The sequence below is a fragment of the Erythrolamprus reginae genome, chromosome 5 (genome assembly GCF_031021105.1).
Source record: "Erythrolamprus reginae isolate rEryReg1 chromosome 5, rEryReg1.hap1, whole genome shotgun sequence".
Lineage (NCBI taxonomy): Eukaryota > Metazoa > Chordata > Lepidosauria > Squamata > Dipsadidae > Erythrolamprus > Erythrolamprus reginae.
Window position 1 is genome coordinate 40,302,715 of NC_091954.1, and position 23,719 is coordinate 40,326,433.

The following is a 23,719-nucleotide window of genomic DNA, read 5'->3' on the forward strand; positions in this document are numbered from 1 at the left end:
TAAGTAAGTAAGTAAGTAAGTAAGTAAGTAAGTAAATAATACAATTAGGTGAGAAATTAAGTAAATGACCTTGAACCGGTCATTCCATCTCAGCCTTAGGAAGTGGGCAATGGCAAACTAGTTCTGAAAACTGAAAGAAAACATTGCTAGGAATCAATTGTTTTAATATATATTTTCTATATTTTAAGACATATACAGTGATCCCCCGCTCTTTGCGAGGGTTCCGTTCCAGGACCCCCCGCAACGAGCGGGTTTTCGCGAAGTAGCGCTGCGGAAGTAAAAACACCCTCTGCGCATGTGCAGAGGGTGTTTTTACTTCCGCAGCGCTAGCGAGGAGCCTAAGATTGGGGGCGGCGCGGGTGTTTTAAAACATCCCCGCCGACATGAGGGGCTCGCTAGCACACCCCCAAACCCGGGTTGGGGGTTCGGGGGTGTGCTAGCGAGCCTCCCATGTCGGCGGGGATGTTTTAAAACACCCGCGCGACTTTCCAATGAGTCCCGAAGACAAACGCGTTGTCTTCGGGACTCATTGGAAAGTCGCGCGGGTGTTTTAAAACATCCCCGCCGACATGGGAGGCTCGCTAGCACACCCCCGAGCCCCCAACCCGGGTTTGGGGGGTGCTAGGAAGCTCCCATTGTTGGCGGAGACCTTTTAAAACACTCGCGCGGCTTCCAAACCGAGTCCTGGAAGCCGCGCGAGTGTTTTAAAAGGTCTCCGCCAACAATGGGAGCTTCCTACCACCCCCCAAACCCGGGTTGGGGGCTCGGGGGGGGGTGCTAGGAAGCTCCCATTGTTGGCGGAGACCTTTTAAAACACTCGCGCGGCTTCCAAACCGAGTCCTGGAAGCCGCGCGAGTGTTTTAAAAGGTCTCCGCCAACAATGGGAGCTTCCTACCACCCCCCAAACCCGGGTTGGGGGCTCGGGGGGGGTGCTAGGAAGCTCCCATTGTTGGCGGAGACCTTTTAAAACACTCGCGCGGCTTCCAAACCGAGTCCTGGAAGCCGCGCGAGTGTTTTAAAAGGTCTCCGCCAACAATGGGAGCTTCCTACCACCCCCCAAACCCGGGTTGGGGGCTCGGGGGGGGGGTGCTAGGAAGCTCCCATTGTTGGCGGAGACCTTTTAAAACACTCGCGCGGCTTCCAAACCGAGTCCTGGAAGCCGCGCGAGTGTTTTAAAAGGTCTCCGCCAACAATGGGAGCTTCCTACCACCCCCCAAACCCGGGTTGGGGGCTCGGGGGGGTGCTAGGAAGCTCCCATTGTTGGCGGAGACCTTTTAAAACACTCGCGCGGCTTCCAAACCGAGTCCTGGAAGCCGCGCGAGTGTTTTAAAAGGTCTCCGCCAACAATGGGAGCTTCCTACCACCCCCCAAACCCGGGTTGGGGGCTCGGGGGGGGTGCTAGGAAGCTCCCATTGTTGGCGGAGACCTTTTAAAACACTCGCGCGGCTTCCAAACCGAGTCCTGGAAGCCGCGCGAGTGTTTTAAAAGGTCTCCGCCAACAATGGGAGCTTCCTACCACCCCCCAAACCCGGGTTGGGGGTCCGGGGGGGGTGCTAGGAAGCTCCCATTGTTGGCGGAGACCTTTTAAAACACTCGCGCGGCTTCCAAACCGAGTCCTGGAAGCCGCGCGAGTGTTTTAAAAGGTCTCCGCCAACAATGGGAGCTTCCTACCACCCCCCAAACCCGGGTTGGGGGCTCGGGGGGGGTGCTAGGAAGCTCCCATTGTTGGCGGAGACCTTTTAAAACACTCGCGCGGCTTCCAAACCGAGTCCTGGAAGCCGCGCGAGTGTTTTAAAAGGTCTCCGCCAACAATGGGAGCTTCCTACCACCCCCCAAACCCGGGTTGGGGGCTCGGGGGGGGGTGCTAGGAAGCTCCCATTGTTGGCGGAGACCTTTTAAAACACTCGCGCGGCTTCCAAAACGAGTCCTGGAAGCCGCGCGAATGTTTTAAAAGGTCTCCGCCAACAATGGGAGCTTCCTACCACCCCCCAAACCCGGGTTGGGGGTCCGGGGGGGGCGCTGTCTCTCGGCGCTTTCGTGCTGAGTCCGGGAGTGAACTCGCTCCCCGACTCAGCTGGAAAGCCCCGAGAGACAGCGTGGACAGGCCCGTTCCTTGGCGCTGTCTCTCGGGGCTTTCCAGCTGAGTCGGGGAGCGAGTTCGCTCCCGGACTCAGCACGAAAGCCCCGAGTGACAGCGCCAAGGAACGGGCCTGTCCACGCTGTCTCTCGGGGCTTTCGTGCTGAGTCGGGGAGCGAGTTCGCTCCCGGACTCAGCACGAAAGCCCCGAGTGACAGCGCCAAGGAACGGGCCTGTCCACGCTGTCTCTCGGCGCTTTCCAGCTGAGTCGGGGAGCGAGTTCGCTCCCGGACTCAGCTGGAAAGCGCCGAGAGACAGCGTGGACAGGCCCGTGCGGCGAGAATGAACGGCGTGGGTGGGCGAAGGGCGGGCGGCAGCGAGGAGTTTGCGTGGGCGGTGGGGAAACTCCTCGCTGACGCCAGCAAGAGGGGGAAGACCCAGGGAAGCCGCTGCCATCTACGCATGCGTGCCCGGCACGCATGCGTAGATGGTATTTTTGACTTCCGGGTTGAAAAATAGCGAAGTACCCTATTCGCAATGGTTGGGGACGCAATAAACGGGGGATCACTGTATAAGACATACTGTCAGTATTACATACTAACCTACCCAGGCTTCACACTCTGGGGAATCCAGAGCATAATACCATGGTCTTTCGAGACTGAAGGATGCCAATGCAATTACATACTGTATTGCAATTTATATGTATAAAAATTTGTACCTAGTTTGGAAAAAGCTGCAGAAGACAGTATTTTACACACAAGGAACGTCAAAAATTAGAGGGAGTCTGGGAGTCATAATCCATTTTTCCTCACAGCATAGATGTAAATGTAACCATACTCACATACAATTTTAGTATAAGATCTGCGTGTCTGTCTCTTTGTTTGTTTGTCTATCTGTCTGTCTATCATCCATCCATCCATCCATTTTAATGTTCATAATAGTTATAGTCTCAGTTGGTTTAAAATTAAAATGTAGTTATTTTGTTAAATCCGTGTCAAAAGCAAATGTTCTATTTATTGGAAACATATATGTTTAAATAACAAGAGTAAAGTAGCATTTACAAATATGCCAAGTGCTCAGATTTTTCCAGTGACCTGGATCATTCACACAAAGTTTGCTTCTACCTAGAAACAAAGTAACTTTTTTTTCACCTCATTTACTTGCTAGTTCTGGGAAAAGCCCAAAAAGAAACCTTTAGAGTAGAAGGGTCTTTGAGAAGATGTGACAGTTGACTGATGACCATCTATAAAATGACAAAGCATTGCTCTCTGCAGGCTGTGCATCACATTGCCTCACCCTGGGAAAACTAATTGCTTTGAATTGTTAATAGTAACATTATTTTTCTGGCAATCATTTCTTTTGAATACTTAAAATGAGCATGAAACAGCTCCTTTGACTGAACATAAAAGTTAAATGTCCCAATGTTGATCAAATTAACTTCAGCTATGTGACAATAGACTATATTTGTGAGAAAATAATGAGGATCACAAAACGAGACTTTATGCCAAGATTTCACAGTTATAATGTAAAAAAAAATGTTTCTGTTCAACTAGGCCAAACTATGTTTTGAAGTGACAACAGAAGATCTATCTCAGGTTTGAGAGGATGAGAGTTAAGGAGAATATTGGGATAAATTTTGATTTACAACTAGCATATTAAGCACAGCTATCTGTAATTACTCCTTTCACACTATTACTGTAATTTTCATTGAAGAATTGCTTATTCAATTCCTTATGTTAAATTTCCCTTATGTTTTGCTCCTTCTTAGTAAGCAGTATCTATGCAACTTTAATTAGAGAATAGTTGTTCTATTTTAAAGGGCACAATATTTATCAATTAAATATTTATTAGGAGCATTAAATATGAAGTTTGTAACACAAATGATTTTATAGGAAACTATTGGCACCAAAGCAATTCTTGTTATAAGTTACTACAATGACTAAATGTGACAAAAGTTCATAAGGTCAGTCTATAAAAATCTGCATCCTATTAGTGAACAATTTCAAACAATGTTAATGAAATTAACATTTGATTAATGAAAATCAAAGCATGCTATAGATTTTGTTTATTTTTCTTCTGATAATTTTTATTCTTTTCAATACTGTTTTACTTACTGCAATGCTTCAATACTATATACTATTTTTAGATATGTATTTTTTAAATATTTAAACTCATTTCCAAAAAAATAGCCCTTCAATTTACTTTTCTTCCAAATAATTGAGACAGAACACAGTCTATGATGCTCAATTCAATCTTGCATAAGCAGATGTAATTAATTGGGATTCACACTGGCCAAGATGCATCCAGCATCTTACTCCCACAGCAACTTAAATCAAAAGTGAAAGGATGTTTCAGTTTCATTCAGTGAAGGTTTAGCTCATTAAACCTTTCTCCTTTTTAGCATTGTTCCTGAAACTTGAACTGCTCTCTGCTCTTAAATACCCTTTAGCAATTTAAAGGCTATGGAGGAAAAAACTTATCAGCCTCTGGTTTTAACAGCACTAAATCTGCATCATTAGAGGATGCAGATAAGAGGATTTCAAGGCCCAGCTTGAAATTTCTTTCTTCTGTCTTTAGCTGACACTGCATAACTCCTGTAGCTCAGCTGGAAATGTAGATCTATGAATCCTTAAAGGGAGATTAAAAGACAAGAAAAGAGCTACTTTCTTTCCTATAGATGCTCTTACTTTCCCCTTTTCTACTCTCTGAAGTAGTGATGGCAGACAATAGTCCAAGATGGTTCCCAAAACCCTCTGAATGGAGGCACTGTTGGTGGCAGCATTCATTCAAAGTGAGCTTCAGTGTATTGTCCTCCCACATCAGCAGATCAGAATAGAGTTTGCTGGTGGCTGCCAAAAGGTTAGCAGCCCTGATGAAAGGAGTTTCCCATTATTCACTGCTCTTACAGAAGTCCCTTTTGTGCTGGGAAGCCCACCGTTTCACGATGGAGGTCCGGATCTGCGGCTGGCTGCTTTCTCAAAATGAGCAATCTATGTGAATGCAAACGCACTGTGATAGTGCCACCTAAAACTGAAGATTTTCTTTTTTGAAAGGCAGGAGAGCCAAGTCTGGTTTGGCAGTGTCACACCATAATGATATACTGCCATGACATATTTGACCTACAATTAGTGCTATTGCAAGGGAGCAGTTTCCTTACTTTCACCAAGATACTTGTGGAAGCATTCCAAAGCCTGACAACATTAAAAGAAAACAAATAGCAAATCACAGTAATATACAAATGTTCCCTTGGAATATTATAATAATGAAAAGAGATGGAAATAAATCCCACATCAAAAACTAATTTATTCTGCTTGAAGTTTTTGCATATAACTGCATGTTGTTTGATAGAGTAGGATAATGGGTCAATTATTTTCATTAGACCACCTACTATCTGCTAGTTGCTAGGATCACTACAAAGAATGCTGGGCCAGGTAGAGCTTAATCTTATCCATCAAAGAATATCCACAAGGAAAGTAGACTCACAATCATGTTACCCAGATTGTTTATGCCTGAATTCTAAAGGGACACCAAATATTTTTCCAGTACATTTGGCACACATTAATAACAGGGACTAGTGGCCCGTATAGATAATATAGATGAAATCAAAATACTTTTAGAATAATTACAACAAAGCAAGAAACAAAAGAAAACCTTTATGAAGCTCCATTTTTAAGATAAGGAGTTTAGGGAAAAGAAAATTCATGAATTTTGAATAACTGGGTAGTCAAAGCATACCAATCAATACATTATACAAGAATCCTTTGTCAGGTGAGGAGTAATCAAATCAAATGACAATTTAATATTCTAACATCCACATTTCTTTCCCCCAAATGTTCTTCATTTTGAATGTAGAACAATAGGCATGAGAAAGCATGAAAAGTTGACTAGAAATAAAATATTGAATTAGTTTTTAGCATTATGTTACCCAAAAAGTGAGGATTAGAATACAGTACATATTTTCATTCTATATTCTTTAAGCTCTTGAATTTTGCCAATCTATGTACAATGAACAAATTTAGCCTATCACTAATATCTTTAGAAAGTTTTTAAAAAATCCAAATTCAGTTTTACTGTATAAAATGGGAATGTTCAAGGACAAAATGGTAGTGAAATATTAAACTATGGAACAAAAATGTTGAGTCTGTTAGAAGTAAAGCACAGAACCCTACTATGTTTTAATATTATTATGCTATATCATTTAAAAAAAACTTGCACAAGTTGACTTCCTTTTCAATATAATTAATTGTATCAATATGGAATTGATTCACCATTCTTTCCTCCAGGATGTTTTTTTGACTTTTCAATTTATCTTCCAACCTTGGTATTTCCTGGGTATATCCAAGTATTATACTAACTGTGTTTACTTCTATTTAGCTTCTTTGAGTTTGGTTAGAATTTGTTGAGGACCTTTCTGATTATAAACATATCTGAATTCTACAATCATCAAACCCTGATGGGTGCTACAAAAATAAAAGGATATCAATATAAATGTAAATAAATCCTTATTATATCTTTATAATAATCTGTATGTATATATGTATGTACGTACGGACGTACGTATGTGAAACTAACTAACTAACTAACTAACTAACTAACTAACTAACTAACTAACTAACTAACTAACTAACTAACTAACTAACTGGGGTTTATGAATATTACAATTCCAGCTCATTTGGAGGACATGCTTTGGAGAAAGCTGCTGTACTTGTAGGTAATTAGAACATGGCTTTTATACCTGGCATACCACTCATTTACTTTCAAAACATACTGACAAGATTACATTTATCTAGTACTATATTTGCAAACCACATGTTTTACAAATGGCACAAGCTTTTTAATGCCTTTTTGAGGTCTACACTTTTAAATAAAACAAGTTAATCAGAAAAAGTGTTATTAGACTTCATTAGACTCCTGATTTTTACCACATAGATTAGTACCACTTTCAGTTAGAAATTTATTTTTATAAAGGACTGAATCACTATACTGACTATAGTTTCCAACATTAAACTTTTTAAATGCTTTATGCTTTGAGCTCTTCAGGGATAGGGACATATTTTTAAAGTCTCAATAACTATCACGATAACTTTTCATATTGGAGATATAACATAGAACAATACAAGAAGCCAATAAAGTCTATTACTTACCTGTCAAGTACATAACCAAGGGCCTTATGCCTTATTCCTGAGTAAACAGATGGGCTTGTTTCCCAAGCAACTAAATTGGAAGCATCATGGAAAAGATGAATGTTTACCAAGTCAAAGGCACTGTGACAAAAGGAGGGGGGGAAAAGATTTTCTCAGAATATAAAAGAGAATGTAAAAAATGTAAAATATGCAATAATAGTCTTTTAAAATATCAATATACTACATATATTGTAAAAGCAGCAAGTAAAATAAAACAGTACAGCACAGTAAAAATAGCCAAATACAAACTAGAAATAATCAATGTTTAAGAATTCATAAACCAGAACCTAGGACCTTATTGTTGGAAGGTAGGTAACTGGGCCCTCAACAGTCCGGTTTCAGGCCTGGCTACAGCACTAAAACTGCTTTGGTCGCGTTGATGGATGATCTCTGACGGGATGGGGGTCAATCCTCTATCATGGTGCTTCTTGACTTCTCAACGGCTTTCGATACCATCGACCTTGGTATCCTTCTACGCTGGCTGGAGGGGCTAGGAGTGGGCACACTGTTTTACCTCCTACGTCTCCGGTCGGTCACAGTCGGTGTTGGCAGGGGGTCATGGGTTGATCCCTAGGTCCCTCTTTTGTGGGGTTCCTCAGGAGTCAGGCCTCTCTCCCCTGCTGTTTAATATCTACATGAAACCGCTGGTGAGATCATCTGGCGACAAGGGGTGAGTTATCATCAATATACTGATGACACTCAGTTATATATCTCTACCCCGTGTCCACTCAGTGAAGCAGTGGAAGGAATGTGCTGGTGTCTGGAGGCTGCTGGGTTTGGATGGGTGTTAACAGGCTCAGATTCAACTCCAACAAGATGGATTGGCTGTGGGTCTTGCCTCCTAAGGACAATTCCATCTGTCCATCCATCACTCTGGGGGGGGAACTTCAGACCCCCTAAGAGAGGGTCTGCAATTTGGGCGTCCTCCTTGATCCACAGCTGACTTTGGAACATCATATTTCAGCTGTGGCGAGGGGGATGTTCACCCAGGTTTGCCTGGTGTGCCAGTTGCAGCCCTACCTTGACAGGGAGTCTCTACTCACAATCACTCATGCCCTTATCACCTCAAGGTTCAACTACTGCAATGCTCTCTACATGGGGCTACCTTTGAAGAGTGTTCAGAGACTGCAAATTGTGCAGAATGCAGCCGCGCGAGTGCTCATGGGTCTCCTGAGATATGCCAATGTCGGTACAACACTCCGTGAACTGCACTGAATCTCCAAACATAATTCAAAGAGTTGGTTATGACCTATAAAGCCTACATGGCATGGTACCAGATTAGGTATGGGACCATCTTCTGCCTCATATATCCCAGGGGCCTTCTCCAGGTCCCATCAGCCAAACAATGGGGGAAGAACCTTCTCTGTGGTGGGCCCGGCCCCTATGGAATGAGCTTCCCCCAGATATCCATACTGCCCCTACTCTTTCTGCCTTATGTAAAGTTTTAAAGACCCATCTCTGCTCGCAGGCCTGGAGCCATTGAAATTTTAATACCTTGCCCTACCCGATGAATGAATATCTGATGCATGGTGTTTGAATCTGATTGATTGGTTTTTAACTATGGGGATTTTTAGTTGTAATTTTATATAGATTTCTATCATGTTTATATTACTTGTTTTAAGCCGCCCCGAGTCTCAAAAGAAGGGCGGCATAGAAATAGAATTTAATAAATAAACAAATAATTCTACCATCCTCAGACAAAAAAATGCCCTATTGCACTCATCGTGCTGTTCTTATTGTGAACTTGAAAGCAAAGTTTAGAAGTTGGCTTTAAAGTTCATCATGTTTGTGCAAGTACAATAGTTCTTCAGAAAACCTAGTACCAATTCATTTAGGATTTCAAAAGGACATATTAGCACATTAAATTGACATAAAATTAGTATATTAAAATGACATAAATGTTTAGCTTCTACAATGACTTTGGCTGCTTCAGTAAAAATACAGTGGTCCCTTGTCTTACGAACTTAATTCATTTCGTGAGGAGGTTCGTAAGAAAAAAAGTTCGTAAGATGAAACAATGTTTCCCATAGGAATCAATGTAAAAGCGAATAATGCACGCAAGCCCATTAGGAAAATCCAAAACATTACGGCTTAAAAAAAAAACAGCGGGCGGACGAAGCTGAGGTGAACAGAGTGGGGGGAGGAACAGCGAGAGGTGGCAAGAGGTAGCAGTCCCAATGAAGCAAGGCAAAAAGAGCCTCTCTTGAGCTCCATGAGTCTTTGCCTCCTGTTTTTGTCCACCCCGCTGTGCTCATTTCCCCCACAACTTTCTCCTCTCTTGAGCTCCATAAGTCTTTGCCTCCCATTTTTGTCCATCTCACTGTGCTCATTTCCCCCACACCTTTCTCCTCTCTTGAGCTCCATGAATCTTTGCCTCCTGTTTCTGTCCCCCACAGGTCACTCACTTGTTCGCTGGCATGCAGGGCTGGGAAGGCGATCGCTCTTCCCCGGCTGTCTTCTGGAGCACCGTAGGGCAGCGCTGGCACAGCTTGGGGAAGGAAGGAAGGGGCTTTTCGGGATTCTTTTCCTCCTCTTCCTCCTCCTTCTCCTCTTCCTCCCCCTCCTCCTTTCTCTTCCTCCCTCACCAGCATCCAAATGACCACCTCGGTCCTCCTGTCCTTTCCGCTGCTGGGATATCCCCTTTGCTTGCCTAAAATCCTGCTATTATAGTGCCTCCGAAGCCAAAGGAGGGGGCCATGCAGTTTGGAAGGGGAGAGTTTGTCGCTGGGATTCAAAGCAGCGCCGGCAAAAATGAAGGGAATCCCAGCGAGGGGAGCCTCAGGGAAATCCCAGCAATGCAAGAACGGGCGTTTTGGCCTGGCAATGGAAGTCCGGAGGTGGGGATTCCCAGCAAGAGGAAGCTCAGGGAAATCCCAGCGCTTCGGGGCATCCCAGCGGGTTCGTAAGGTGGAAATAGTTTGGAAGAAGACGCAAAAAAATCTTAAACACCGGGTTCGTATCATGAAAAGTTCGTATGAAGAGAAGTTCGTAAGACGAGGTATCACTGTACTATAGTAATCTGACATACAGTACTTTTGTATGTCAGATTAGTACTGTATGTCAGATTACTATAGTACAGTGATACCTATAGTAATCTGACATCTATAGGTATATGTATAGATGTCAGATTACTATAGGTATCACTGTACTATAGTAATCTGACATACAGTACTAATTTAACATACAAATTAGTACTGTATGTCAGATTACTATAGTACAGTAATACCTATAGTAATCTGACATCTTTACATATACCTATAGAATGCCCGATAGTGCAGGAATTTTGGCAAAAAGTGAAAGAGGATATCAATAGAATGTTAAATATACAATGGACAATCACTAAGGAAATGGCAGTACTAGCAAAAAGTAATGCGATGGGAGAATTTAGAGAAATAAAAAAAGCAGCAATAGAAAGCGCTCAGGCAGTAATAGTTTTGGGTTGGAAGGATGCGACAAAATGGACAATGCAAAATTGGTATAGGTACATGGTGGACCATATTCAATTTGAAATTATGGAAAAAAGGATAAATTTGGATAATGAAACTGAGTTGGGAGAGCTGATGGGACGGTGGGACAAGGTAAGACGATATATGACGAGCAGAATCCGAGACCAAGCTACAAGAAATAAATTGGAATCACTCTATAATATGTAAACAGATATATTGCTCTTGGGTTAAGTGGATTATACAAGAAATACCCCCAATTTGGTGGTGGGGAATGTGTGTATGTCGGGGTGGTGGGCACAATTCACTACGCACTGTTTTATGTTGTGTGATGTTAAATTGTTAAAAATCAATAAAAATATTATTTAAAAAAAAAAGACACAGTACTTTTTATTATAGATACTATGGTAAACTGAGTCTAGAAAAACTCTCAAACTTCATATTTATCTGTTCTGGAGGAAAGCAATATCTTCTACAGCAAGGGTCTCCAACCTCCAGTCCAAGGACCAGCATTGGTCCATGGCATGCCAGCAATTGGGCTGCGCAAACAAGCAGTCAATTAAAAATTTATTTCAGAATTTGTATTCTGGAAAGAGAGTTGGCATATAGTAGTTGTTAAGGCATCAGGTTAGAAATCAGAACACTGTAGTCACACTTAAACACAAAGTCAACTGAGTGCTTTGGGAATTCACCTACCATCAATAATTTGCCCCTAATCTCATTTGAAACAGAATAGTTGAGAACGCAGAGAATAATGTCCTCTACAGAGACACAGGTGCTTTCAATAAACTCTCTCTTCAAGATATGCCAATAAGTCTGTAAAACAAAAGTGTAAAAGTCTTTCCCAATGTAGCTAGATACTGAGAAAGACTTGTGTGTTTTTTGTGGTGATAAAACCAAAATTAAAATTTTGATTTTAGACCTAGTTCTAATATTTTCTCTATTCCAAGAGAAATTTCCCCAAAGAGGATAGGCAACAAATGTTTGATGTATTGATTCCCAGTGAGTTGGGGCAGTATTCCTGAAGGCTTTCTAAGTAGAAAAATACTCTTTTCTACTATGTAAAACAATAGTGGAAAAATGATCTGGTAAAACAAAAAGCAAATTCAAATGTTGCTCATAAAATTTTGAAAAAAGGGTGGGAAATATAAATGAAAGAAATAAACTTAAATGTATGTTATTATTCCACTATCTCTTGATGAAATCAATGTACAGTGGTACCTCTGCCTACAAACGCCTCTACTTACAAACTTTTCTAGATAAGAACCGGGTGTTCAAGATTTTTTTTGTCTCTTCTCAAGAACCATTTTCCACTTACAAACCCGAGCCTCCAAAACTGTAACCAGAAAAGGCAGGGAGAAGCCTCCATGGGGCCTCTCTAGGAATCTCCTAGGAGGAAACAGGGCCTCCACCCTCCCTGTGGTTTCCCCAATCGCACACATTATTTGCTTTTACATTGATTCCTATGGGAAAAATTGCTTACAAACTTTTCTACTTAAGGACCTGGTCACGGAACGAATTAAGTTCATAAGTAGAGGTACCACTACACACACACACACACACACACACACACACACACACACACACACACACACAAGAATTAAATGGAAATTACAAACTCTAAACCAAATATGTATATAATGCAGCAGCTGTTCCAAAACTTATGTCTTCCATAACAACTAGGCATTCATCATGCAAAACATGATGTTCAATTCTCCTTTATATCACATACCAGTCAGCAATGCACCATCTTGTTCGTATGAATCCTTTTCTGGACCACTTGCACTGAAAAGAAATATAAAGCACAGTAGCAATACATTAAAATATAGAAAACAGTAAGAAATGAATCTACTAGTAAGTTTAACAAAAATTATGTTAAATATTTTCATAGAGAACACTATAAGAAGCATGAGGCTTAATAATACACTAATACCAGGATTATAAGCAGACTCTGGAAAATACTCTAACGCTGGGACAGGAAGAGGGAAAGAGGAGAAGACAGCCAGCAGGAAGATGAATGGATTCACTTACAGGAATGATGATTGCATTGTTGGAAGAACTGAAGAACAGATCATCATAGAGAAAGTCTATCTATGTGGTCACTAAAAGTTGACAAGAATGTGATAATAAAATAGTCAATCTAACTATGTGGCCTTCACATTTTCCCCTCCCCCCTCCCTTTTTCAATTTCCCCATCTATCAGAATTACAGCCTGGAAAAGAAAAGTATACAAAACTTAGCATTTTATCCAAATGGGAAGGAATATATTCAATGGTATGTTCCATTATGAACATAATAATCTAAAACCATTTATAGAGATAAAGGGTTAAATAGCTACTCATTCATTCATTCATTCATTCATTCATTCATTCACGCATGCTGCCCAATCCCATGGGATGCAGTATTTCTACTCAAGTCTTTTTCCTGAGTCAAATATATTTATTGTCTCAGATCCTATCTGAGTAAGAAGGTAGGAGTAAAAACATGTATTTCCTTGTAAATTAAAATGTAATATAGGTATCTTGAAAATAGAAACTGGCTAAGTCAATCTTTTTCCATAGGGTTGAAGTAGCAAAGAGTGTGCTATTCTATGCATCAAAATGAGCCATTTTCCATCCCATTAACAAATCAACTCATTACAAGCTATGTTTGAGGCAGCATACAGAAAAGATTTCCAACTTTATGAAAATAGTTATGAATTTATTGGAATAACCGTGTAACAAAAATGCCAATTTCAGCAAGTTTTATTATGTACATCTTTTATTTTTCTTTTATGTTTGTGTGTTTTTATATGTCTGTTTTATTTTAAATAACAAATTATTTTAAATATGTATATATTTTAAAAAGACAATATGTAAAACATATATAAAAAAGTACATTAATAACTAAGGCCTAAATCTAGAACAATGAACATCTGAATTCTGTTTTCACAATGAAGTCTGACTGCTTCTTTGTTCCTTGTAAACCATTTCCTAGACCAGGGGTAGACAAAGTTGGCTCTTTTATGACATGTGGACCTCAGCTCCAGAATTCCTGAGCTAGCATGATTGGCTCAGGAATTCTGGGAGTTGAAGTCCACAAGTCCCTTGTCATTCTTTATCATGTTTTTAGTAATAATTTTGGTTTTGGATTTATTAATTCTAAACCCTGCTAAAACTCCATATCTGTTTAACATCAGTTTTAGGCCCACTTGAACTGGATTTTCGACAATAAAGTCTATATCGTCGGTGAAGGCTTGTAATTTAAATTCTTGTCCCTTGGACTTAAGACCTGTTATCTCTTTGTTGTTGCGAATTTGTCTTAATAAAATTTTGATGCATAAGATAAAAAGCAAGGGTGATAGGGGACATCCCTGACGAACTCCCTTAAATATTTGGAAGCTATCTGTAGAAGTCCACAAATCATAGAAGAGCCAACTTTGCCTACCCCTGTCCTAGACTGTCAAGATGCTTGCACTGTCTATAGAGGTGATGGTGGACATTTTCGGCACAGAGTACCCAAACAGGAATGTGTGTGTGCATGTGCTGGAGCACTGGAAACCTGAAGACCAACTGGGCGCCGCATGCATGTACTCTGGCGCAGGTAAAGACCAGCTAGCACACCAAAAACTAGAATACCAGCTGACGATGATGCACATGCCCACAGAGAGAACTCTGCGTGCCACTTCTTGCACAAATGCCACAGGTTCGCTGTCACGTGTCTATACCCTTATGTTCTCCAGAAGGATTACCTCTTTAGAAATGAATATTTTGTTGATGATTAAAAGCCTATATGTACATTTATAGCAATATAAGACAGCCTGCATTTGTGACCAACATTTTGAAGATGAAGTATCTTATTTTTTTTTGCTGTTACTAGTTATGGTCATTTTATAATTTTTAACTAATTTGACCTGCACTGGACTATACTAAAAGTACATTAAAATGAATCAGCTAAATATGTTTGCTTTTGAGACAAAGCTATTTCTTGTTTATTGTCAATCAATATTTTCATAAGAAACAGGATCGTTGTTAGGAAAAAATAGTTATGTATGCTGCTTGGGAGCTTCTGAAGGAAAGTAGGGAAGCTTGGAGCTTTTGAATGGTGGGGATATAAATCAAATAAACATTTATCTGAATCTTTGATATGAGAAATTACTGTATTTTTTATACTATAAGACACACCTGACTATAAGGTGCACCTAGCTTCAGAGGAGTGTATCTTACAGAGCTAAACATATAGTGTATGACCACTCCAGGTGCTCACTGTTGATCTCTGCATTATGTTTTCTCTTTCTGGATATGATACTCATTTACTATTTTATTTTCAAAGACAATAAACTCTTTGGGAGACAGAAAGGCAAACAGAGTCTAAAGGAAAAGAAGCTTTGGATTCAGGCACAGACTGAAAGCTAATAAAAGAGTCACAATTTAAATGAATACTTGAAAATTAGATTATTCCTCCTCATTCAAAGAATACCCCTAGTAAACACATTATCAGTATTACTAAGAGTAGATACTTCCAAATAGTGATTTTCCTTAGGAAATCAGAGCCATTTTTCAAGTAAGTATTAAATATCAAAATACTGCAAGATTATCTTTTACCATCAATAATGTGTTATCTAGATTTTAGAATATAGCTTCTTTCCTGCCACAAGAAATGAGTTCAGCATCCTTCACTTTACACAATATTAAGTCACTCTCCAGTTTTCCTGTTAATAAGATTCCTTTAGTCAGGAGACAGATTGTGAATACAGGCAGTTTCATCTACTAAAAGACGACATAAATCATCATTGAGAAAGGAGAGACTGCAGTAAGGTTATCATCATACAGCCTTTACTATGAAAGGCTTGCATTAAAGCATTAGTGAAATTAATTCATCTTTCACAAGAGCTTTGAGCAGTATCCATGATCTATGATAACAACCAATTTCTCACTATGGAAGGGGGGGGGGAATTACTCAATCCTGATAGACTACACAAATCTGCTTTCTTAAAAATGACCTAACATTATCTGGAGTGTAACTCCCAGAGGCAACATTTGAGACTCATGCACAGCCAAGAAAAGCAATAAATCAGCAGAGAAAGTTTTGTTACTTTTATATACAGTGGGCTCAATCATTGTAATTAATTTTAGATCACCCTTAAGCAGCAGTAATAAAAAGAAATCTGTTTTAAACTAAGGGCAATGCATCCCTTAAAAGAACATAAACGGTACATTAAAAGATGGTGTCAACATTATAGTAATGTGAACTTGAAAGTTGCTTTCAGGTAAGAATATAAAATGTGCAGTTTGCATAAATTCTGACATTATTCTTTAGTGTAGCAGTCTTGTGTACAATGAAATTTAGTCCTATTGAAAACTGTATTGATTAGTCAAAAATATGCTTATTGATTTCTTATGTATATATTTGTATTTGCATTAATTAAATAAAGTGTTTGATAATGGAAAAACAAACAAATATTGTACCTGGATCAGTCATCATCATGCCAAATATCTTTCCCAATTGATTAACTATATTTGGCTGGCTTTGTTGAATCGTAATTCAGTGACATATATTATTATAGCTAGATTAGCTAACTGTAATATGTTTTGAACTGACAGAGTCAGAAATATCTGGGTTCAGAATGTGTTAGCCAAAAGGTCTGAGTATATGGCATAGTTGCTTATTTTGGAATAATTTTGAAGTCTAAAACTCAGTTTAAAATGATGGTTTGACCTTCAGATATCTAGACATTTTGAAAAGAGGTCATTTGGAATTCACGCTCAATATGAGCCTGGCCGAATTTTCAAAACAACATTGGTACCTTTTGCTGTGTGAGAAAGATGGGTGATTTCTAATAGCAATACATATGTAATAGATAGAATATATAAGAGATAAATAAGAAATTCTCCCCAAGCTTTTAGTAAACAAAAGAAAAGGAAAACCATTGATAGGATTATACTTTTCTTTAGATCAGGATTCAAAATTATTTCAATTAAACGAATAAAGCAATCATAATTACAATCACATGCTTCATTTTCAAATATTACTATTTGTCTATATTTACCTCAGGGAAATAATCCTGTGGGAATTTTTCTTTTTCCAGCATAGGCGTACTTTCTAATGTATCTGAATAGATCTCTTTCCCTGTAACTTTTTTGTATTTCTTAGCTGAGAAAGAATAAGAGAATTTGGAATATCAGTTTTAATATGCCCAGTATAAGAAAACAAATATACTAATTTAAGAAACTGGTAAGTAATAAACATCCAAAGTAACAAATTAAGATGCCTCCATAAAAATTCAGTTGAAACATATGCATAAAAAGTAATCAAAATGAAATAATTATTTGTTTGCATTTCATGTTGATAATGATAAATGTTGCTATACAGTGGTACCTCTACCTAAGAACGCCTCTACTTAAGAACTTTTCTAGATAAGAACCAGGTGTTCAAGATTTTTTTGCCTGTTAAGAACCATTTTCTAGTTACGAACCCGAGCCTGGACAAATTTCCCAGGAAATTTGAGAGCGGCACGAAGGCATAGCCAGTTTCCTGCCATTCCCCCTTTAATCCTGGCCATCTCGGGCTTTTCTGGGCTGCCAGAGGAGTCTTTCGGTGGTGCTTAAGGAGGCTTTGGCAGTCCAGAGCAAAAGAAGCATTTTCCCTTCTCTGAGCCCTTGGAGAGGGAATAAACCTCTGCCAGAACCCAGAGAAAAGAAACGCTGCTTCCGCTCTGGGCAGCTTCGCTGTGATGACTCCCTCGCACTGTCTCCCATACACCCAGCGTGAGGTTGCCTCCTGGAGCGTCTGGGTGTGGAAAGGCAAAAGGGGGTGCTTCGCCCTAGCCGGATCAACTTGGCTTCAGTCAAACCGAGGAGTCACCACAGTGACGGAAAGGCGCCGGCTACAAAGCAAGCGAGCGACAGGAGAGAGGAGCCCTTCAGCATGGGAAGGAAGAGGAAGCAAGCAGCAGCAGCCACGGTCTTTCAGTCAAAGGAGCGAGAGGTTCCTCCCTCTCACCTGCCTGGGTTTCTCTCTCTGGTGCAGTGTATGGGAGGCAGCCTCGCGCTGGGTATATCGGAGACGTGTGCTCCTCCTCGCCGCCTCAGAGTCCCTCTTTTTTTTAAAAACCTTAAAGTTGTGGATTTTTTTGATTTCCCACCACCTTCCTTCGGCAGCGACTGTCCTCTTCCTCTTCTTCCTCCTTCTTCTCTCACCCAAATTCTGAGCTTTCATTTCTTTCCTAATGGGTTTGCACGCATTATTTGCTTTTACATTGATTCCTATGGGAAAAATTGCTTCTACTTGCGAACTTTTCTACTTAAGAACCTGGTCACGGAATGAATTAAGTTCTTAAGTAGAGGTACCACTGTATTAATATTTCTATAATACTACAAACAAGATGCATAAACTCCTCTATTAATAATATTCTATTCCCTTTTGCTAGATTAATATTCTCCTTAATTTATCAGGTGTTTTCATTTAACCCTATGATGCGAATTAGTGGACATAAATGAGGACTTCTTCTTTAATATGGAAGTGTCCATGTATTCTCATATTCTACAGTAACTCTGTATTTCAATCTGTCAGACTTCACTAGATGCTCACTGTCCTTGAAAACCTGTGTGTTATGTTTTTAAAAGAATTAACTTAGTGACACTGTTTCTGTAGGTCAATGGTTCTCAACTTTTCTAATACTGCGACCCCTTAATACAGTTCCTCAAGTTGTGGTGTCTCCCAACCCAATTCTCCAGCCCCAATTCTCCCAACAGAGCTTTAAGTTGATTGGCAGGAAGGTCAGAGGGACATCCCCACTGTAAACGCCTGATTGGTCGGATTATAAAAATATGTTCCAAGGTGCCAGAATAGAAGCTTTAGTTCCTAACATCATGGGACATTTGTCTTTCCCCATGGTCTTAGGCGACCCCTATGAAACGGTCGTTCGACCCCCCAAGGGGTCCTGACCCTCAGGTTGAGAACCACTGCTCTAGATGCTGTTCTTTGTACTATACAAGTTTAGCTACTGCTGTATAAAATTTTGTTCATCACACTCTAATGCAGTACTTCTCAATTATTTTCTGTTATCCCCCCCCCCCCCGGAAGAAGTAAATATTTTGTGGGCTCCCATTTCTGCGCCAGGACGATTGTTTGCAATAATCAGCACATTTTCGCTGAAAAAACTCAAGCAGTTTATCAGTGTGACTGAGGTGTAATGTATTTAAATGACCCCTTAATTTATTTGGCTTCATGCTATCTGCTGCCAACATTATTAGACACAGTAAACATACCGGTCTTTCCTCATCTCCCACTGTAGTCACAGTGAAGGCAAGCACTACATATGCTTCATCATATTTCCTCATCTTAGCTTTTGGGAGACTTACGTTTGTCTCATTATCTCAGTTTCTCTTCTCCTTTCTTTTCATCCCTGTTAAATATTTTTCCATGGTGTCTCATAAGGGTTTGTTATCTGCACTTCATATCTCCTGCTCTGTGCTATTGTTCAGTACACCCCCCTACTCCCTGTGGCAAAAAAAACATGTTCCCCGGGGTCACGCGCCCCCTGGCATCGCTCTGCGCCCCCCCCAGCAGTCCCTGCTTCCCTATTTGAGAAGAACTGCCCTAATGGCTGATCTATTGGCACAGGGGAAAATGAATAGGAAAGAATTGGGGATGAGGAACATAAACTAATAAACTGCATGATTCCAGCAAATGGATGTTTCATAGTTTTGAAAAATGAAATATATTCAACCATTTATATTCAGAGCTCATTCTTTGCAAAGGGCCAAAGTATGATATGAAGGCATGTCATGCATTAACAGCGAAGTTATTATGTAAATATGTCAACCAGTTTAAATTGCAGGCAAGAATGGCAGAATTTATTTATTTAATTTGCATGATTTACAGGCTATCCATTTTATGTATTTCTGGGTGATGTACAATAGTAAAATAGCAAAAGCCCTGATCCTATCATTAAAATTTAAAAAAATTCATAAAGTCATAAAAATCACACAGTATAATTGCAAAAAAAATTCAGTACTGGATATCTGGAAGCCAAATTTGTACAAAAGATCTATTAATCTCAAGAACTCCTAGTTTTATAAAATTGGTGGGACCTAACTAGATCGTATTAGTTTGTACTTATATGTTTTAACTAACTCTCAGAGATGGACAGAAAAGTCTTGCACTGCTCCTGAAAAGTTCCTGAGTAAGGTAGAGGGTAAAATAGACCCTTGGTGGGTGAAGACAAGAAGAAAGGATTTAACCCCAAACATATTGTTATCACATAACGGTTGAAGTTGGTGATAGAAGAAATAAATAAATAAATCCAGAATGAAGCTAAAACTTATATGGAGAGATTGTGGGATTAAAAATTAACATGGAAAAATTGAAAAATCTTCAACTATCACTGATGGGAAGAATATAATTAGTAAATATGAACATATAGCCATGATTCCAGTTTTTATTTGCAATACCAATAAGATTAGAGAAAAACTTCTTAAAAGAAGTAAATAAAATGATATTAAAGTTCATATGGCAAAGAAAAAAAACGAGGAATAATATAAAAATGCTACAAGATGCAAGACTAAGAGGTGAATTTGGACTTCTGAATTGGGAGTTATATTAGGGAAAAATATGTTTAAGAGCGGCCCTGATAATTAAAGGATCAGGGGCATGAGACCTGTCTGTTAACTATAGGATATATTGTGAACAAATGTACTCATGGAAAGGCTAAGTGGAAGAAAAGGAAGCATAAAAGAAAGGTGAAAGGGGGAGAGGAGGGAAGTAAGGAAGTGGGAAAGAAGGAGAAAGTAGGTAGATGGAAAAAAGATAGAGGGAGGGAAGTAATTGCATATAAAAGGAAAAACTGGCAAGTAATTAATGTATAAAAGGTGCAAATTAAGATACTGGTCCAAGTAGTACTACTAAATAGAAAGATGTAACATCCATATGTATGGATGTTCCATGGAGAAAAACAATTAAAAAATTATTTTTAAAAAAGGAAGAGAGGGAAACAAATGAAAGATAGAAAGGAGAGAAAGGAAGGAAGGAAGGAAGGAAGGAGAGAGAGAGACCCATTTTCCACAGAAAATACTGGGAGCCACAAAATCTGGGTAGCCGTGGCTGGTGGGGGGTGTCATATCACTGAGTGTGAAGGACATTGAGTTGGCCATTCCCAATCAGGTTTTGTGGCTCCTGGTGTGTTCTTTTCTCTGGGAAACGGGTCCAAATGGCTTTTGGGTACTTAACGTTGCAGATCCATGACTTAGACTTACATACTGCTTTACAGCCCTCTCTAAGATGATTACAGAGTTGGCATATTGCCTCCAACAATCTGGGATCCTCATTTTACTGACCTCAGAAAGATGGAAGGCTGAGTCAACCTTCAGCCCATCAGGACTGAACTTCAGATTGGGGCCAGAGTTAGCCTGCAATACTGTATTCTAAGCAGTGAGCCACCAGGGCTCTAGATTAAATGTACAATTAATTGTCCTTTAATAATATTGTCCCTGCCACTTATAATCCTTTTTCTGATGACTATAGTAAATCAGTGAACATTAAACAGCAGTAATAAAAAAATCTGTCTTAAGGGCAACACAGTCCCTAAAAGACCACAAATCATCCAATAAACTTTCATGGCTGATGACTAACATAAATCCAACACTTTCAATGCTGTATCATATGGTCCTATGAAATGATTTGAACACTCCAGATATCCTAAGTAAAAGACTAAGATTGGCTAAAACTGTCAAGTGTACACAAGTGGCAGGCGGTTGTGCCAAAGTCCAGAGATGAACAGTAAAACCCAATTGAGTCCAATCCTTGCTTAGCTTATCTTTAGTGTACAGAATCTTGGTAAAGTAAAGCTATAACAGTCTAGTTTATGAGATAAATCCTGAGAGATTCTAGGACAGTGATGGCAAACCTATGGCACCGGTGTCACAGGTAGCATGCGGAGCCATATCTGCTGTTATGCGGGCCCTCGCCCTGGCTCTACTCCAACATGCATGTGCGTGCAGGCCAGCTGATTTTTAGTTCACACAGAGTCTCTGGAAGGGCGTTTTTGGCTTCCAGAGAGCCCCTGGGGAAATGGGGGAGGGCGTTTTTACCCTCCCTTGGCTTGAGAGAAGCCTTTGGAGCCTGGGGAGAGCAAAACATGAGCCTACTGGGCCCACTAGAAGTTGGGAAACAGGCAGTTTCTGGCCTCCAGGCATTGAATTATGGGTAGGGAACTCACGCATGCGCACATGCTTTTTCAGCACCCAAGAAAAAAAAGGTTTGCCGTCACTGTTCTAGGATATGGCATACCTCCCCTAAACCTCTTCCTTCCCTCCTCCTTTGAGCTCAGCTCTGCACAGATTCTCAGTCCAGCTCAGTGTTGCCAAAATGCTCTCTCTTAGTTCTTGCAGGGGCACATTTCATCACAAACTCACATTTACTGTTTTCAATAAAAGCTCTTAAAACTCTAAGGAGAATGTTTCTTCTAATGTGAAAAAGGCATCATATAACTCTCCAAATATTTTTAGTCAAGAGCATCATTCAAGTCAATGGAAATAACTTCCCTATTGAATATGTATAGGGTTGAAGCAGTGTTGGTGTTCCTTACCTTTAAAGTCAAATTGGTAAATATTTTTCAAGGATTCATGTAAAAAGTAAAAGCTGCCCAGTGCCTGTGGAAAACAAAAACAAAATCAGCAATGCAGACAAATAAATAAAATGCACACACCAATAAAAGACTAGAATAAATCAACACATTATTGAAGTATAGTGAATTCAGCGGAGGTATGGTAAAGTGAAAATGGGTTGTTATGAGAAAGCAGAGCTGATGACTGTGGCAAAAGCCAAGCACCTGGTGAGTATATCAATTGTTTGGAACCTTTTCATATACAGTAAGGAGAGGACAGGGGACTAACCTCATGTGCTCTGGATGATTGCTCCTTGCAGAGATCAAGGACATTAATTTTCTTTGAGTTTTAAGCACAAGGAGCTGATGGGATTAGCAACCACAAGGGGAGACTTTTAAAGGAAGCTGCGTTAAAAAAAAATCTCACTTTCTAATCACTTTCAGAAATTGTTTATTAAACTATTTTAACCAATCAGAAAAGCCTTTACAAGGTAAGATAATCTCCAAGAAAAGAAAAATTAATTACCGTGTAACCTTGAAGAACTTGAAATAAACAAAAGCTAAGTATGATTTTGATCTAAGAAAGTTATAAATGGGTTGAGGGTCCAGATAAATTTGGAAAAGATCTGCCTTAACTTTAACTGGTTGTTCATCATTCAAAGTCTACCTGTACACGTAGTAATGGAAAATTGAAAAGACTTCTATTTATTTTATTTATTTATTTATTGGTTTTATATGCTGCCCTTCTCTAAAAACTCGGGGCAGCTTACAACATCTAATAAAAATCAATAAAATACAATGGCAAATCCAATTAATTAAACTAGATGACTAACCTAAAATCCCCAATATTTAAAAAACCAATTGTACACATTCAGACCTCAGCCATACATAACATTCATCGGCCTGGGGGCCAAGATCTAATTGCCCCAAGCCTGGTGGCATAAGTGAGTCTTAAGACTCTTGAGGAAAGCAAGGAAGGTGGGGGCAGTGTGAATCTCTGGAGGGGGGGAGATGATTCCAGAGGGGCAGGGCCCCCACAGAGAAGGCTCTTGCCCTTGGCCCCACCAAGCAACATTGTCTGGTTGACTGGACCTGAAAAAGGCCAACTCTGTGAGACCTAACTGGTCGCTGAGATTCATATGGCAGAAGGCGGTCCCGCAAGTAATCTTTTATATATATATTTCTTTTATTATATTCTCCTTTTTATTTTCTTTTTCCCTGTAGTTTTTATTCTTCCTTTTCATTTTTTTTAATAGTTCTTTTTAGGTTTTACTATTATAATCAAAGTTTCCAACACAATTATGTGTGCACGTAGTATGTATAAAGAATAAATCAAAATTTTATAGCAATTAATATCTAGTACATATTATGTTTCAAAAATATTTTTTAATATACACATGTATCTGTTTATGGTTTGTGGCAGAAAATAGCT

The 23,719-nt window shown here is 39.8% G+C and overlaps 1 protein-coding gene across 1 annotated transcript in view; it reads right to left on the minus strand.

Annotated features, from left to right (window-relative positions):
* Window positions 1-23,719, minus strand: part of INPP5A (inositol polyphosphate-5-phosphatase A) — a 246,936-nt gene that overhangs the window by 112,492 nt on the left and 110,725 nt on the right. Inside the window, exons 4-7 of the mRNA XM_070752446.1 lie at window positions 22,270-22,333; window positions 16,732-16,835; window positions 12,436-12,488; window positions 7,222-7,341 (exon numbers count right to left, since the gene is read on the minus strand). Coding sequence (XP_070608547.1) covers window positions 7,222-7,341; window positions 12,436-12,488; window positions 16,732-16,773 — 215 coding nt within the window. The 5' untranslated portion in view covers window positions 16,774-16,835; window positions 22,270-22,333. The remainder of the gene's footprint in view (window positions 1-7,221; window positions 7,342-12,435; window positions 12,489-16,731; window positions 16,836-22,269; window positions 22,334-23,719) is intronic.